This window comes from Penicillium expansum, assembly GCF_000769745.1.
Source record: "Penicillium expansum strain MD-8 chromosome Unknown contig349, whole genome shotgun sequence".
Classification (NCBI taxonomy): Eukaryota; Fungi; Ascomycota; class Eurotiomycetes; order Eurotiales; family Aspergillaceae; genus Penicillium; species Penicillium expansum.
The window spans coordinates 171,255-188,687 of NW_015971314.1; the positions used below are offsets into that span (position 1 = coordinate 171,255).

The window sequence follows — 17,433 nt, forward strand, 5'->3', positions numbered from 1 at the left end:
CAGTTTGTTGAGGAACAGCCAATGTGGCTGAGATGAAGGACGCGAGCAAGAGATAGACTAGGCGGAGGGGTTCCATTATGATAGCCTCAAAGTTCTTAGATAGGCATAGGAGAACTTGATATGAGAAATGCGATGGCCAATGTGCAGTTGCTGTACCTGAGCTAGAGAGAGCTTTCTCTTCAGAGCCCAGAGCTGGATCTTGTTTTATATTGGCGCAGATCCAACACTGAGCACAACCCAATTGGGGCTTTTCTAGATTGTGGGCTCACTCAGCTTGGTTGATCGAAGCCACCACGATCAGAGACAGTGCAGTTCACCTCATACCACCTCGCAATTGTATGCAACCCTTTGATAGATCGCAATAACTAGGCCGAGAACACCGTTTCTAAAAGCCTCAGCAGCCTGGCTAGACAAAGCTTATAAAAATAGTAGCTTACCCCTCGTCAACAAGGCAAGGGATCCTTATTCGGGAAGTCCATGACACAGAAAACGCCTTTTCAGTAACGGGGTTAGTGGCTACCAATGTCACTTTAGTGGCCAAGCAAAACAGGATCTTGAAATGACGGTATGGGAGCAGAGAATTGGTTTCTATGTTGTGCAAATAAAAGTATGCTACAAGGACAGCTGGCTCAGAGAAGATACACCAAGGAAAGACATGGCAAGGTTGCGACGCTGACTTGACTTGTCTGTGGTTAAAGGGTTGGATATTTGTCTTATCACATTCTAGACCATTTTTTGTTGTTCTATCTTAGAATTGATGGTCTCGCCGCTGTTTTCGGGCCACGTTATGTCCCATTTGTCCCACGCGATTGTTGCACAGAATATGTACAGCATGGCCGTTGTCTGTTGAACCACAGTGGGCTGATCTTTGCTTTGTATGGAGATTCTGAGACACCTGCTGAGGGGTTGAGGTGAAATGAAACATTGGGAAATAGTTGAATATGAGAGTGGAGTTCGACTGAGACCTAGGTTGTATACATTGCTGAGACTGGAGATAACCGAAGTGGCGGACAGGGATGGAATGCAGGCAACTAGCAAAGCTTGGTTTTTATACATAAAACCGGTTATTTGTCGACCAATGCGGTTCAATTGTGTACCAGCCAGGAGTATTTAAATTTTTATCACGAGAACGACAATATGGTCAATGTACACCCTCCCAGACTGACTGGAGGATGTCCAACAATCAGAACAAAATTAATGTACATGAATCAAAGCTCCCAGGGTACAATCCAGCAAGTTCAAGGTGCAACTTGATATAGAAGCATGGGGTATATCTTATCGGTCAAGGTGGCAGAAAGGAGAATGACGCGCTGCGTACTCTGCGCATTGAGTTCCAGACGCCCACAACGGAGGTTCTTAAACCTAGTTGTGCGCGTGACCGTGACGGTGGTGAGGGTTTCTGCGGGCATGGCCAGCAGCCTGCTCCGGTTCCACAGGTTCCGGGACAGTGTCCTTCTTCACGTAGGAAACGGCTGTGGAGGTTTCCATAATGGTGGTGATGGTAGATGAGACAGTACGAAGGGCGCCAGTGCTAGTCGAGTAAGTCTCGCCATTTCCATCACAGAGGACGACAACTTCACGTTGAATATAGATAATCTCTTCGGTGTGAGGATCGATAATAGTAGATGTGACGGGGGTCGGGGTTGGCGAGGGAGTCGAGGTGGAGGTGAAAGAAGTAGTAGCAGCAGCTTCAGTAGCGCTGGGCAAGTGGAGGTTGCCAAGCAAGGTGTTGGGATCAATCGAAAATCCAGCAATGGAAATGGTGGGAAGTGTGATGAGGTTGGCGGTGGTTGTGCTTGCAGCCCCGGCGTTCATCGAGGCAGGCTCGGGGCCCCACTGAATAGCCATACCGCCAGGCAGTCCGTCGTCGTGCATTTCACAATTTTCGTGTTTGAGCGCGGAAGGGACGGGGAACTGGCATTGACGCTGTTCATCTTCCGACTGAATGTCGAAGATTTGGCAGTCGCCAACAATACCTGTCTCGCTGGTGCAAGTTTCAATAGCCTCCTGTAGCACGCCGGAATCCCAGGCCTGCATGAAATCACCGTGGTATCCGTATCCAGTAGGGTCACCATTGGAGAGAGCGAAATATCCATCGACGCCCTTGAATGCGTAAGTGTCCCAAATAGTCTCGTAGAAGAGTGATACCAGGCGAGTCTCGAAACCCTCGGGGCAAGTACCATCCATAACGAGGGACGGGTATGCGACATGGGATTTGTGATCAAGGGAGTCAGCATCCTTACCATTCCAGCAGGATGGGAACATCAACTCAAAGCGGACTCCGTCGGTGCAGTGCTCATCGAGGTAGGTCTTGTTGGGCAAGAAATGGCGGTAGAGAGACTCTTCAGCGGCTGCCTGGTAGTTCAGGCAGTTGAAGCCAAGGGCCTTCTGGCGCAAAGCAGCTTGTGAAGCCTGAGCACCACTCCACGAGGACTTGGGAGGGTCGGGAACTGGCCAGGTGAAATTGCGCTGGAAGGGGTCGCCAGCCAGCATGCGGAAGTTATCTGGGAAGGCAGTGATATTCTGTCCATACAGAAGGTAGTAGCTGATTGAGCGGTGTTAGTAGAGCTCCACCGCCGAGAGCCAAGTCAGACTTACGCAAGCATGCCTCCAACCTCATCAACTACCTGGGCACTGCCATTGGTGTGCATGAAGTACAAAGCGGGAGCCCAGTAAGCAGACTTGTCTTGAGTCACTGCGCACGAGGTGCAATCGCCACTGAGGAGCGATTCCTGATCCGAGCTCATGCCAAAGCCTAACCGTATGTCAGCATATCTGTAGGTGAATATCCAAACTATAGGATACTGCGCGCTTACTTCCACCTCCATGGACCGCGTGAACGTGACCTGAGACCTCACCCGGGTCCACAATGGGGTCCACGCGGGCGAGACCAGTTCTACCACGGCATGGAAGACGCCAAAAGGCATTTGTATAGCTTGGGAATAGCGCAAAGCATGCCATCACGATGGCTGTCAGTCGAAAGTCCTGCATGTTGATGTGGTTGAGCCGCGTCCACGGGCTCGGCGATCGGATAAAAATAAAGAATGAATGATCTCAGGGAAATAATTGTAAATGACAGACTCGCCGGCAACCGAATCAACCGGTTAGGCGTGGAGAAATGAGTGCGAGAGATGTAGATACTAAGCAATATGTTAGTAAAGTCAAGGTGTTAAGCACTCCATGTCGCAAATTCAAGATTCCAAGTCAACCGTCATACAAATACTCCACTCTTATATCGACCCCTTCCAGTACAAGGGTAGAGGAATGATCCCTTGCTTGGGCGGAGTACACCACTCTCCCCGATGGACGATCGAGAAAGAAAAAAGGGTAACAAGGTATGCGGACTTACCGATCTAGCGCGTTACTCCTGACGTCAGTAAACAAAGATGATTTCTGACGATTTCTGCGAATCCCTGAACGCCCATTTTATCAGCCTCAACTCTATTTTTCAATAGTACGTCCATAAAAACGCCTAAAAAGAAGAAGGTACTCACTTTGATTTTGGCAAACAAATATAGAAAAAGAATAAAACAGTAAATGAGCGACGAAAGGTATGAACGAGTGACAAACCCTGAGATAGGGCAAAAGAGTGGCAGGACAAAGTAAGAGGGGGGGCAAGGGAATAGATTAAGGAGCAGCACACGGGGATCAAGTACTTCAAGGAAGAAAAGTTAGAATTATGCACACACGATTTACCCTCAATAATGCGGCGCCAATCCCTCCCCTTAGTGCGTAGAGAGGGGCCTGAGTTTAATGAGTCGGCCAATCCCTTGATATTCTGGATATTAGGGTAGGCTGGGGGCATCATGACTATTAGAACATCAGCCACCCCTCTATACCCCTAGTCTTACGATTGGGTGTTCGTCTGAGAATTAAAATGAGCAACCCTGGGCTAATCCCGAATTTGGCGCCAGAACACGAGGGAGAATAGAGGGGTTAGATAACAGATTCTTATTCAAGGTGGACTTTCGTGTGTTCCAAGTCGATATCTGAGACGCTGAAACGAACGGCGCGTTCCTGGGCGAATTCACTAGCCCGGTCTTGGTGACCCACGTTGACCGTGGGGATTGGCCTGAAGAGAACATGAAACGACCCGTAGATTATACCCCTTTTCGGCATTAGACAGGGGAAATTTGCAATTACGGCTTTGTAGCAAACAATATAAAATGTACTATAAACGATAGCAACCATATAAAGTAGTAACAAGTTAGTTATACTTCGCATACAATGTTGTATGTTACATCCTGCCGGATATACATGTCAACTTTAATACAAAGTACAAAGTCTATGATTAGACTAGCTCAGACAGTAGCCGTTTGAGGTTTGAGGAGGGTTTAAGACATCATACATATCCCTGCAATATTCCGATCCAATAAGCCTGCACTCCGATGTCTCAGATCTTCTGTTGATAGTGAAACCATGAAGCGAAGCTTTTTAACATTCTGCTACGGAGTACGGAGTAGTTCACCGGCACTTACTCCGTAGTATTCTATATATTATGAGAATAAAATCATGTGTGGATTAGTTATATTTTATTATTAGATCTGTGGTGGAGTTAGTAAATCTGATTAAGCATCCGAAACATATATATATTGATGTCTCCAGGGCCTTGATTAGGTCTTAGTCTAACTATAGAAATGGAGAAAAACCATATTCCATATTCCATATTCCATTTTTGCTAATGCTTGCCTGAGCAAGTCTTGTAACGAAAGAACATACCTATTAAGCGCATTGAAGGTGAAGGTGAGTCTGACAGTGTTTCCTAAACGGGATCCAAGCTTTAGAACGCGGCGGGGAACCTCTAGCATTATAACGAACAAGAATAGTCGGCCGCTCATGCGGCCTTCGTACTTTGATAATTCCTGGGCCGATCTAATTGGCCCGAAATGATATTCAGGACGTTATGTATAAGATCAATCCGATGTCTTCCCAGACGACGTCTCTAGATATCTCCATAGATGTATACAAAAGCGGCAAACAGCACAAACTGCAAAGAGGAATTTTCTATATATAACAAGGCATATCATACAGATAGAGTAGATTGAAGCTCTAAAGGTCTATCATGAGAAGGCAATACATGTATAGTACATTGTTCGTATACAGAGCAGATTACACCTTCACCTCCTCCAAAGCCTTTCTCGCTCTCGCAACGCAATTTCGTGCATGGGGTTCAGATGTATCCTCAACAATCTTACCGCCATCCCGCACGATACCGCGAAGAGCAGCTTCAGTTTCCAGCAGCGATGTGCGTCCTTCCTCGCGGACCTCCTCCTCCCAGAAAGTTCGGGCGACATCCCACCTCTTCTGCTGGCGACGCATGGAGTAAATCAAACCCACGGCGGCAAGGGTACATGACTCGTACACGCCCGCCGATGGAATAGCCACATAAGTTAGAGCAGAGAGAGCAGAAGTTAGAGTCGTGGTGGATACGCTGAAAAGCACCAAACTCTGGGCGAGGGCTTGTAGGGATGGCACGGTGGTGGTGAGGAGCTTGGTGCGAAGGTCGGGGATCTGGGTTGGCCAAGGAGGCATGACCGAGTCCTTGGCGGAGTCAGGGATTGAGGAAGAAGGCTCTTCCAACAGGCCGGCCTGCTGGTACTTGCCCACAGTCCAGATGACCTCCTTCTCTGCCCGGCGAAGGAACTTTCTTTCCAAAATCTCAGATGTAATCATGCTCACATCGTCAACGCGCCAGAAGAGTTTCCACCATGCAAGACCGCGCCAGCGTGGACTAGCCAGCCCTGCCTCGAGGGAACTGCGGAGCTCGGAGTGAGCACGCTCTGCCCAGGTAGTTACGCCCTGGTCCAAGCTGGATCGAATCTCTTCGGGGGCTATGCCGGCGGTTTGATCATGGAGCGCCTTAGCATCTCTGACGATTACACTAGCGTCGGCTGCGTCAATAAGGGACTCCACCAGAGGGACCAATGCTGGATTCAACGCGTTTCCACTGGATGGCTCTGAGAAAGTTGCAAGCCAATCGATGAGAGGTTGCACGCCACTACCATTCCACCCACGTTCGTAGTCGGAAGAATTTTGGACGGATTCACGGAATTTATCCAGTGCTGTGCTGGCACGGTCGACATCTACCAGGGACAGTCGCTCGTTTGTGGATTTTTGATCTGCCACTGCAAGCTCAATGGCTCCGCGTACTGAAGAGGCCTCGTTCTTCAGGTCTGAGCGACCAATCATTGTGCTGTACGACAGCAGGCCATCCACTCCACGTCCGCATACAAGCGTGTGGTGCACGGGATACCGAACAACATTATGCCGACCGGAGTGCGAGGTCTGGATGGTAATTGTGGGGACGAGGAAGGTGTCGGCGTGGAACGTAGCGGCGTTGTGGTCAGGCTCGGAGCCTAGGGTGCTGACTAGGATCTCCAAGTTGCCTTTCCTAAGGATAGGCGATGGCACTGATATCGTCGGTAGGAGGTCATTGGGGATGGATTGTGAGATTTCGCCATATCTATAGAATAATCCTTCAGATCAGTACTGGTCACGGGGTATCAACACGCAGACAAAAGACTAGTTCATACCTGATCAGCAACCCTCGGGATGAATCGGCATCGTATGAGTCGAGGATGTCTTCCCAGCCTTCTCGCGGTGCCAATGGGTCGGCAAGTAGTAGTCGAACAAGTTTGCGTGCAGAGGTCGCATCATTCAATCCGAGAACTACGGTTCAAACCGAGGAGAAATCAGTGCCATGCTTTCTTTGACGGGTAAGATCCATTGCCGAAGAGAGCAATAGCCTGATCGTATAACCGCAAACTCACCAGCTATTCTAATAAGAGGGGTTTCAGACTCCAATCCTCGCAGTGCAAATTGCAGTCGACTGAGATTCACTTGTTCTAGGGCGGCATCCTTCACTCCCTCGAGGGCGGCATGCAGCTCCTTGAATCGCGGCGGCACGCTCTTCGCGGTGATAATAGAGGATGTGGTAAATGTCCGGGAAGCCGATGCTGTGATTGTATTCTGAGCTCTACCGATCCGTCGAGATGTGTCGGATTTGTCGATGCTGCGACTGGTGTTGGCGCGCGTGGACAAGGTTCGTCGCCAGATCGCGCACGAGGGGCAGTAAAAGACAGCGCTGTTATCCAGTGGACGCGACAGGCTCTTTGTGAGCGCGCTGCGCAATCTTGGAGCCATTGAGGCGCGGTGAAGCGAGGGTTGTAGGGTATGTAGTTATCGCAATGGCTTGGATGAACTTGGCTGAGCGGAAGTGGACGCGGGCACGGGGCTTGGCATCCATCACTGAATTGATAGTTTTCCTATTCTACATGGAGATACGCAGCGACCAAATATCTTAGTTAATGAATTTGAAATCATATCAATATTTACAATCAATAAAACCCTTTCTTCACTATAATTGCATTTTGGCTATGAAACGTGGGGTAATAAGCACACATGTTTAACTGAACTGTCCTATTTATCGCTAGAATTGTGGATTCACAGGTTAAATCGCCAGGCGAGGGGTAGGATCAAGCAGATAGATAGGGTATCGTATCGATCGTGTCGGGACAAAAAGCGTGTGCGCTGGAGGGCAGGAAGGAGAAATGCATAGATCGTGTCATAATATCAGCTCGGCTACATCTTATTTGATCAGGCATCCTTGGGAGGATCCCTCTGTCGGGAACGGGGGCGACCTGAGCCAGCAGACCTGGTGATTGGAATTAGTATGTGAAATGGGCGGGTGACAAAATCTCTCAAGTGGACACTTACATGCTGATCCGTCGAGCAACTGTGGCGAGTCCTGCATCGTTGGCGGCCTCATGCTCAGCGCGCTCCAGGGCCACACGACGACTTTCCTCGCTCTTTGCGATAACTTCTTCTTGGCTAGGAGGCACGTGCTCGTTCTGGATATCAACCTTACGGGCATCCTCGAAGTTGTGAATAGCCTGTTTGATACCTTCCGCACCCAACATGAGGGTTCCTGCAGGAAGACGACCGCCAGCCGCCGTCTTCAGCTCAGTGACACTCTCGGATTGCTCGCGAAGAACCTGGAAGACACGAGAGAGGCGGCCAATGGCAAGAATTTTGTTTTTGATAGCACGTCGTTTGAACTCGCTGGATTCGGGGTCCATTGACGGAGGCGAGATCGGATCCTTATCCTTGTTTTCAGTGGGAGACACAGGTGTAGGGGCCTCGTCCTCTAGCTCTTCCTTCGAGCAGGTGTTGAGAATGGCGATAAGCATATCCGTGATTTTCTCACCAACGAACGGCAAAGACCAAGTGAAAACATCCATAAAGTTAGGCAGCCAATATGGGTGAGGGGTGCAGTTGAATTGGCGGATGTTCATCACATTGTTCTCATATTTGAGGACGGCCGCCTTGTTGTTGTAAACATCCAGGTAGTTAGGCGCACTGAAAATAGTCATAACACTGGGGAAGCCGGTGGTTCGCGTCTTTCTGTACATGCGATATCCGGCATCCTGAGCCTCATGTGCTCGAATGATAGAGAGCAAATTATTCTTCTCCAAAAACGCGCATGCCGCGGGATAAGAGAAAAAGTAGGAGCAACCACGGACACTGTTATGAATGAAGAAATCGCCTGTCTTTTCTTGACCAAATTCCTCCAGAGGGTCAGCCCAAAGGATATCGCACATAAGCCCGTGGGTAGGAGGTTCGCGGAAGCGATCAATCTATATATGCCTGTAAGTTGTCTGCTAATACTGTAATTCAAAAGACGAATAGGGTCGATACATACAGCCTTGATGTCTTCGAGGGTATGCAGCTCGGGGCTGAGGCCACCATGGATGCAGAGGAACTGTTTGTTCATAACTGCCGCCAGCGGCAGCGCACAGAAGGATTCCAGACATGCCTCATAGAGCCGTTCACTATATTTGTGCTTGCATTCCAACTTGAAGGTGAAGTAGTCCGTCAAGTGGCGACATTCGTGATTACCCCGCAGCAACCAGAGTGAATCGGGATACCAGATCTTCAATGCCCAGAGATAGAGGACGCACTGCATAGACAAATGGTCAGAGTAGTTCTTCTAGATTCGAGAAGGAGAGACTCGGATGACCCACCTCAATACTGAAATAACCACGGTCCACATAGTCACCCAAAAACAGATACCTCGTTTCTGAAGGGTCACCGCCGACCTCGAACAGCTTCATCAAGTCGTAGTACTGGCCGTGAACATCGCCACACACTGTAATGGGCGCATCCATTTCGAGCAAATTTGGCTCGGCCTTCAAAACCTGTGTACCAGCGTGGATGATCCAAAGTGCCTGTTCTTCTGAAAGACGGCCTTCACGATAGAGGTGTTGCTTGAGGTACTGAAGATTGGGCTTGGAAGGATCCTCAGGCGACCAAAACATATCATCCGGAGGATAGCTGAGAGCGGGGGCTTGCACCTCTAAGACCACGAAATACCGTTAGCGATCAGGTTACCACATCTTGCGAAAGCGACCGAGACCGCTGCGGCATTACCTTTGACCACCCTCTCCATTGTCGACACCTGCGTGTTGTCCTCCATCGTGTGCAATGTGAAATCGATCTCCGGGACCGGCTGCTTGTCGGTCACGGCGCGCGCTATAGCTCGATCCATTTTGGCAGAGACTGAAATGTAGTTTGAATTTTGAGTTCGGAGTAAGGGGGGAGAGGGGATGGGGGGATGGGGGAGAGAATCGCGGAGGTGTGGCGGGGTGAGTTTCAGCGCGGGCGGGATAGAGCTCCCACGACTAATAAGAGTATAAGAATGATACAAATCTGATCAAGCTGAAGTTCAAAAAGAAACCGAAGAAAACAGAACCCAGGGGGGGTTAAAATGGGTACTGGGGGTTGTGTGTTTTGGGGGGGGGGGGAAATGTGAAGTCGGGAAAAAGAGAAACAAATTGGATAAGCGGCTTCTGGGCCGTCCTGCTAAGATCGGTGGGTCTCACACCGACCTCGATCGTAAATGTATCGGAGATTTTTCCTTTGTTTTCTTGTTGGAGAAAAGAGAGAGAGAGAGATTGATATCGGCATGCGAGAGAGACAAGAATTAGATCAAGTTCAGCCTCATGTCAACGTGATGACGCGATGCCTAAGGCAGAAATGGTCCCTTTTTACCCCACGCTATCAGATTCGTTCGATTTCAAATTTCGATTATTTCGACATTTCCATCTGAACAGTGTGGACATTTACTCTGAAAATAATATGAGGTTCAGTTTTGACTTCAGCGTCGACTTTCATCTGAAGTTGTGTTTAGCGTTTGTTGCGTCTGGCCCAGATTTGCCCAGACCGCTAGACTTGAGGCATGCAGGATTGATGGTCTGCATGAGAAAATCTTTCACAGCTGCAGCTTTTGTTCGTGAATGTCCTTCACTCAATGTGGAATCTTAACATTTACATATGATAAGAAAGCAGCAGTAGTACCGAACACTTGACAACTTGTACCTCACATCTGCTCTATAGATGATAGATTGGGATACGCCTACTACAATACTATAAACCCCTTAAGCAGCCCCCAATTTATATGCTATACTCCACAGCACATAAAAAGAAGTGGTTTGAAACACACAAAAAAGGAAAAATTGTTACTACCTTGCCAGCTGATAGTGATAGGCCATTATCGGATCTTTGTGTAGGCTGGAAAGTGTTGAGATGCCCCCTGTCTGAGGCGACAACTCATGTCTCACTCCATTTCTACGAAGCGAATTTTTAAGTTGATGGAGTTGACTTCGACTAAAAGAGTTGAAAATTTCCTAGATATCTAGATTTTGTGATACTAGAAAGTCTAGATCGCCGTTTCAGTCAACACCCTGTTTCTCTAAAATGGTCAATGCCTTGCCATACGAAATATTTCTGCTCATCACAGAGAACCTACCCATGGACCGGGATGTTTCATTGAAAGCAGACGTAAATTACCATAGATGCATCTATAATGGAGAAGCCAAGCCCTTAACGGGAGGCGCAAAAGAGGGATATGTGGGCATCACAAGACTGCTCCTGGAGCATGGCGCCGAAGTTGATCTCTGCAATCCGGATGGGGGACCATGTGAACCTCCGTCGACATTGGCCGCAGCTGAAGACAAATACGGCATTTTATGCTACCCGAAGGAGATTCAAAATTACCGGAGTTCAGATGATGAAAGTCTTGATGAAAGCCTTTACCTCGACAACATATTTGATGTAAGAGTAACAGAGAAGTTAAAGGACACCCGGGACTACAAGGCTGCTGTGAGACTACTTGGGGCCAATTCCAAGAACACGAAGAAGGCCTCACTATCGCGTGTATCACCTTTGATGGTAGCTGCTAGATGCGGCAATCTTTAGACTGTCAAGATTTTACTCGCACATGAGGCGTCTCCTTCACTGCACTATGCTGCCCACGGAAATAAGGATGGATCCAGGATAAGTGCTAGAAGGGATCCTGGTGCGGTAGATGAGATCAGTGATGGATCGGATTATTCTCAGGATTTTAGGATCTACATCCACTCAACAACAGCCAAGTTCTAGCAGAAGATAGACTAAAAAGAAGACTCCGAGAAGTTTTCTGATATCCTTCATACCCAAATCTCAATTTTGTTTATCGCGTAACCTGGCTATTCATTTTTTACTCTTATATACCACAAAAGGTGGTGTTCTCTTGTCAAACAGACGCCAATCCGGAAACATGAATATGCTTCCCCACCAGGGTCTGATCAAAGATGGAAGGTTCGAGGCCCCCTGAATAGCGTTTCAAGGCTTGAGTGGCATGTGACTTGACCTACAATGCAACAGCGCCTAGGAATCGACTAGTTCGCATCAAAGCAGATTTGACAGTTGCCGCATGGGCCAAGGTGTTTCGGTGGCACTTGCTTTGATTTACATCTTTTGGATAAATTTTAGTATATCCATAGCTTTTGAGAGTGGAAAAATTAATTATTTTCTTGAGAAAGAGAATCACAGCCTCAAAGTCGCCAGAGCTAAATAAAGTACAACCCGTCCTTCAAGTAACGAGAGATATCAAGCTCCCTACCCCCTTAGTTTCCCCAAAAGCTCAAGTAACCCTCCTAATTACTCACCCAGCATAGCCTTCATTTGCCGACTCCATTCATCCCGCTTGATTCGCAGAAGTATCAACGGAACGCCACTGAGCAGACAGAATAAACAAACCGCCGTGAACGACCAACCAGTTCCAATCGCATCGAATAACGGCTGCGCAATGACCGCACTCACACACGACAGACTGTTTCGCATGAGGTTATTCACCGCGACGCCGATGGTGGAGTTCTTCGGTGTAAATTCCGTCAGCATCGTCATGGTAACGTTGGTGAGAATCATCCCGCCAAACCCGTAGAAGAAGTTTCCGAGGAGCTATTATACAATACATAGATTAGTCCCTGCTTGAAGCTGGAAGGGGGAAAGGGAGTGATCAAATAAATGAACTTACTGGGACCAGCCAGAACTCATGTTTGTCGGCCGTCCATCCCCACCACAAGAGTGCGCCCGGGAAAAGAATACCCCCAAGAAGGCAGTTCTCGCCTAGGCGATCGACCGGGTGGAGGATCAACTCCCCCTTATCATTGAATCGCCCCTCCTTTCGAGCAGTCCGAGCCATGATATAATCCTGCCAACGGCCGCCAATTATCGCACCAAAGAGCAGGCCCAGGCCGCCGGGGACATAAGCGACACCAACAATGATGGAGCTCCAGGAGTATGGTGGCCTGGCGAAGGTGTCTTCGATAGAGACACAAATGAGATAGTATGTAGCAAAGACAATACTGGTGTAATAGACGGTAATAAGAATTGGCGGGTATTGGAGGAGCTTGGCGGCTTGCATGGGCTTCAGGAGGAAGTGGAGGGCTTCCTTGCTGGGGCTGGTGGCGTCGTTTCGGTGCTCGCGGCGGTTCTCTTCTAGGTTGGTGGCCGTCTCCGGCATGAAGAGGACCATCACCATAAACACGGCCCATCCATAGATGACCATGAACCACTGCGTGCTGCGCCAACTCCAATGCGTAGTAAGCGCTCCGCCGATGATGGGGGCGAACATGGGCCCCATCATGGGACCAAGCATGAACGCGCCCATTGCCTTGCCGCGATCTTGCTTTTTGAAGATGTCGGAAATTGTTCCGGCACTGACGGCTTGAAGGGACGCACTGGAGGCACTCCCAAGGAGTCGCATGGCGACAAACATGCCAATGTTGGGGCTGATAGCAGCCAGAATGTTGAAAATTCCCAAGAAAAAGAAGGACAATATGTAAACCAGCCGACGACCGTAGAGCTCGGCCAGGTATGACCACCACAGGGGCGTGATGGCGACAGAAAGCGAGCCAAAAGCAATAGACAAGTTCACCACCGACACGGTGGTATGCATATCCTCGGCGATCTCTATCAGGCAGGCTGTTTGGAATTCATCATATTAGCGCCATGTTCTGGCTGGGGAATATGATATCTTACGGAACAAAACACCACTACTCAGCGGAACCACCAGCCCTCCCATCGCCACAATAAAGGTCAAAACCCACTTCATCCCCGGGGTATAATGTCTGGGATCTTGCAAGGCTGGGACGAAACATAAGAATGGGAGGAATCCTCTAGAAACATGATCTGAGCCACGAGGATCAATTTCTTCCTTGGATCCGAGTTCTGCCTTGATATCATCTTTGGCGAGTTCGTTGGGCGAGTCTGTTCGCTCGTGCTCTGGCGTTGTTTCTGTGATTATTGGGGATTGCATGGTGTTCAATGCTACTTGAGACCCAGGGGTGTTGTTTGTATGTGTGAGTGACATATTGATTGCCGAAGCTGAATTCTCCTACCTACTTTCTCTTCTTATAAGTAGCCCTGGAAGTATATGATCAATGTCCATCATCAAATCCATGGATCCACCTCGGCCGAGGGTGTGGGGCCTCCCGCCTCGTACGAGGACCCACTCTTCGCGGCCATTTAGGCAAACCTTATCAGGAGTAACCTTACCCCTGTGAGATCCTTAGAAAGCAGGTACTGGAAAATCTCCGAAGTTGCGTGAAGAGAGAAAGAGACTATCTATAGCATCTTGCACTAAAAGGCTAGGAGTAAACAATGGAGGGGACACGGTCTCAACTCAACACTACATCTGAAACTTCACTGAGTCAGTATGGTGGGCATTCATAAAGAATACCGACCTAGCAGCCCTGGAGATATTTTTCATCTGAACATCTCTCCTCAACCAATCAATATCCTTGGCCTTCAGGCCTCAGGTTTTATTTGCTTCTTAACACCGATTTGCCTTGCCAACCCCGCAAGTGAGCATAGGGTAAGTGTGCTCCACACAGGCTCTAGCTGGAATATTCACTTGGGACCACGGATTTTGATAGGTGTCAGATAGTTTACTAGAACTCCTAAGCCACATGAACTGACTTCAGATTACCCAAATAAATCTCCGCAACGACACCGTACACCCCCGGCGCATAGGTTTCTCAGCTTCAGCTCGATATTAGCAAGATACAGGGCAAGGAAGCTCGTCTAATCCGTCTTAAATTGACGATATTCGTCCTTGATCTGGCCCTCTAGATCCATGTCATACTGTCCGAGTAACGAAACCAGGATACCACGGACTATCTTCCCGCCTAGGTGCTCTCCAAGATAATTGCTAGAGCAATATCCGAATGTGGACAGGTTGTACTTGATGTCTCCGCGTTGAGGCCATTACAGCGGTCCGGTTAGTATTCCTTAGTGTCGGGGAGCTAGTAGGGTATGTAGATGATGATGATAGTTTACGTGTAATCATGGGTTAAGTCGTGTTCTAAAGGAAAGGATGAAGATCACACTTACATTGGTGGGAATGTGATACCCTCCCAACACTTTGTCTTTAGTACAATGATCCGCAAGGGAAAAAGCTACATAGAACACATTAATCTAGTTATTCTAAAGCAATTGGACGGAAACGGAAGGACAAAGCTCATGGGGAATTGGCTCGAGCCGGGTCGACTCAAGGAAACACCAGTGTGTGACAGTATACTGCCGCTTGGTATAGTCGGCTACCACAATGGTAGGTGATGGATACGTCTCTATTTCTACCCACATGAACGTAAATACATCGACCAATAAACATGTCGATTTTCTCAGCGAGCCTAGTAGTCAATCACTGTAACATTCCATGAAAACCCATGGGATCCAAACTAGCAAAGTCCGCAAAATCGAAGCCCTCCAGATTCACCATATCCATGAAATCCGTCGTATCAAAGTCCATTCCCCCCGAGCCTGGAGGAGCAGCAGGAAAGTTATCCATAGGCATGGGATGATTATTATGAGATGGTCCGGTCCCAGTAGGCTGGTCGACACCAGAATCGAGTCCTTGCTGGAATCGAATTCGATTCACCAACCAAATGATTGCGGGCCATGCACCCGTGGTATGCTGACCCCGAATGTCGTAGATGGAGTTCGCTAATTGGAGGCCTCGCTGGCGGAGATCGGCCCACTCCGGGGATTGGAAGCCGGGGCTGCGGAGCTCGGAGAGTACGTAGAGAATCAAGCAGAACCCAGCGTGTGAGTAGATATGCCATCGGAAGGGATCATAAGCCTTTCCGGAGGCGATGGTACACCAGTTCTCTATGGCTGTGACAGCGTCCACGAATATGCTTTATGTGCGATGCTGTCAGCGAAAATATCTACTTTCCCTTTCGGGTGAATGGTTAGGAGGGGACATGAAGGGCTCACTTTCTTCTCATAGTGGGATTGATGACTTTTTCGCGATCTTGCCGAGAGATTTGAATCCAGAAGGTGACCCAGAATTTGGATTGCAAGTGGTTTTTCAAATCTAAGGCCATTGATTGTATGCTAACCCTCTTGTCGCAGTATCGAACGAGATCGTTCAATTTCTTCTCAAGCTCGCTGGCGAGTGTTTCAGCAGTGCTTAACAGGCCCTGTAGCTCTGTTAATGTTTCGGCTTCCTCCACAGGACCAATGTTGGTGCGCAATCGTTTCCGTGAAGCATGCGTCATTAGAATGATGTGCCCATAATACTGAACTGTGGTGATCCGCAGGAGATAGATGGTCATATCGGTGAATTTGGGGGCATCCGAGAGTCCGGCTGAAGGTAGCACCCCTTCGATTAAATCGACATCATCTAGACTAAGGGGTTGACGCGTATCGAAATCCGACTCATGAATCGAAGGTGCAAACCCATGATCCCCCGCCGCGCGGAAATCCAAGTAACGTATTTGCGCCCACAAGCGACGACGCAGCTCCACCTGTACAACATCCATCGTTCCCAGCGGTAGAGCTAAAGGATCTCGGTGAAGACCCTGGACTGTTGCTATCCGAATGGCTAGCCCGGTCAATGGCCATACCTTCCCCATATCATCCTCGCGATATTGAACAGTCTGTGGTGTTTCAACATTGTTTAGCTCAATACTGGGGACTGTCTTTTCTTTCTCTGAAACGTACTAGAAAAACCACAAAAGCTTGCAAAACCGCAAAGATCCTTGAGGTCATGAATTTTTGCCGTTTCAGATGTACTTCCGTTCCCGTTCTGTATCGATTCAGGAGGTAGGACTTGTCCGTGTCAAACATGGTAGCAACGTCAGTATCCTTCATGCTGTTGACGGCCGCGTAGAAGATGGACATGGCCAGCGGCTCGAACGAGTCCATATTACTCGAGTGGGGAATCATACTACCACTGCTCCCCGTTGTAACAGGGGGTTGATCGTTCTCTAGATGGTAGTGAGTGCGAACGAATGTGTCAAAGCGACGAGCTAAACTCGGACGATGGACAATTCGGTGAATCGGGTCGACGTTAGCCAGGAAAACATTCAGGAGTAAATAGCAATCCTCTCGTGTATCAGGCCAGAAATTATCCCCGCTGGCTACGGGTGAATCAGCATCCCAAATGACATCTTCGAGCGCCGGTTCGGGGGAGGAACTCTGAGATTCCGCGAGAACGGATTGGATGTCTTTGAGCTAGAGGAAGAGAGGAGACCTCGTTAGTACCTATATGCCTTGGCATGGGCGCAAGCTTCAAGGACAATGGGGGCGCACCTCTGCTGCCATCCAGGCCCAGTGTTTGCCGGAGATGAAGTGGGGCACTCCATTATCGAGAACCAGTGCATCATCTTGCGATTCTGACTGTGGGGGTGACGCATTATGAGGGGCAGTCGTCGATTGTGTAGTTGTGAATGGGTCCACTGACGAAAGACTATGATCTGATGTTCCATATGCTTGCGCTTGCGCCATGAAGTTACCAAGACGCTGAAGACCAGGATTGATTCGGGCTAGCGTAGATGAAGATATCTTGGGGGCACTTTTAGGTTTGGTGATCCGGCTCGATTCCGAAGCCAGCCCCGGCGATTGTGGCTTCGACACGTAAGAACAGGGATAATCGCCTCGCTCACACACCAAACATCGTGGCTGTCGGCGGTCGCATCTGACCTTGCGACTACGACATGGAAGACAAGAGGTAATGGGACGAGAGAAGCTACTCAGGGCTGGGGACGGAATATATTCCGCAGGATACTGTGTGGATGAGGGGTGAAACTGCATGGCGAAAGAGAC

At 48.9% G+C, this 17,433-nt stretch overlaps 6 protein-coding genes across 6 annotated transcripts; 1 reads left to right on the forward strand and 5 right to left on the reverse strand.

Moving 5' to 3' along the window:
- Nucleotides 1–1,362: 1,362 nt before the first annotated feature.
- PEX2_098360 (DUF1996 domain-containing protein) lies at nucleotides 1,363–2,991 on the reverse strand (the record flags this gene model as incomplete). The annotated part of the gene is made up of 3 exons (XM_016747106.1): nucleotides 1,363–2,545; nucleotides 2,599–2,755; nucleotides 2,817–2,991. 3 exons carry the CDS (start codon nucleotides 2,989–2,991, stop codon nucleotides 1,363–1,365), a joined length of 1,515 nt encoding a protein of 504 aa, XP_016598455.1.
- A 2,118-nt stretch (nucleotides 2,992–5,109) lies between these two features.
- PEX2_098370 (uncharacterized protein) lies at nucleotides 5,110–7,143 on the reverse strand (the record flags this gene model as incomplete). Its single annotated transcript, XM_016747107.1, has 3 exons — nucleotides 5,110–6,463; nucleotides 6,534–6,669; nucleotides 6,771–7,143. The coding sequence occupies 3 exons, from the start codon at nucleotides 7,141–7,143 to the stop codon at nucleotides 5,110–5,112; spliced, it is 1,863 nt and encodes a 620-aa protein (XP_016598456.1).
- A 453-nt stretch (nucleotides 7,144–7,596) lies between these two features.
- Nucleotides 7,597–9,547, reverse strand: PEX2_098380 (serine/threonine-protein phosphatase 2B catalytic subunit; the record flags this gene model as incomplete). The annotated part of the gene is made up of 5 exons (XM_016747108.1): nucleotides 7,597–7,654; nucleotides 7,717–8,636; nucleotides 8,702–8,959; nucleotides 9,024–9,355; nucleotides 9,430–9,547. The coding sequence occupies 5 exons, from the start codon at nucleotides 9,545–9,547 to the stop codon at nucleotides 7,597–7,599; spliced, it is 1,686 nt and encodes a 561-aa protein (XP_016598457.1).
- Nucleotides 9,548–10,755: 1,208 nt separating this feature from the next.
- PEX2_098390 (uncharacterized protein) lies at nucleotides 10,756–11,256 on the forward strand (the record flags this gene model as incomplete). The annotated part of the gene is made up of 1 exon (XM_016747109.1): nucleotides 10,756–11,256. One exon carries the CDS (start codon nucleotides 10,756–10,758, stop codon nucleotides 11,254–11,256), a length of 501 nt encoding a protein of 166 aa, XP_016598458.1.
- Nucleotides 11,257–11,979: 723 nt separating this feature from the next.
- PEX2_098400 (MFS transporter) lies at nucleotides 11,980–13,639 on the reverse strand (the record flags this gene model as incomplete). The annotated part of the gene is made up of 4 exons (XM_016747110.1): nucleotides 11,980–12,024; nucleotides 12,079–12,279; nucleotides 12,356–13,305; nucleotides 13,363–13,639. The coding sequence occupies 4 exons, from the start codon at nucleotides 13,637–13,639 to the stop codon at nucleotides 11,980–11,982; spliced, it is 1,473 nt and encodes a 490-aa protein (XP_016598459.1).
- A 1,386-nt stretch (nucleotides 13,640–15,025) lies between these two features.
- hasF (Zn(II)2Cys6 domain-containing transcription factor hasF) lies at nucleotides 15,026–17,305 on the reverse strand (the record flags this gene model as incomplete). Its single annotated transcript, XM_016747111.1, has 5 exons — nucleotides 15,026–15,521; nucleotides 15,601–16,265; nucleotides 16,330–16,842; nucleotides 16,921–17,182; nucleotides 17,274–17,305. 5 exons carry the CDS (start codon nucleotides 17,303–17,305, stop codon nucleotides 15,026–15,028), a joined length of 1,968 nt encoding a protein of 655 aa, XP_016598460.1.
- Between the last annotated feature and the right edge of the window lie 128 nt (nucleotides 17,306–17,433).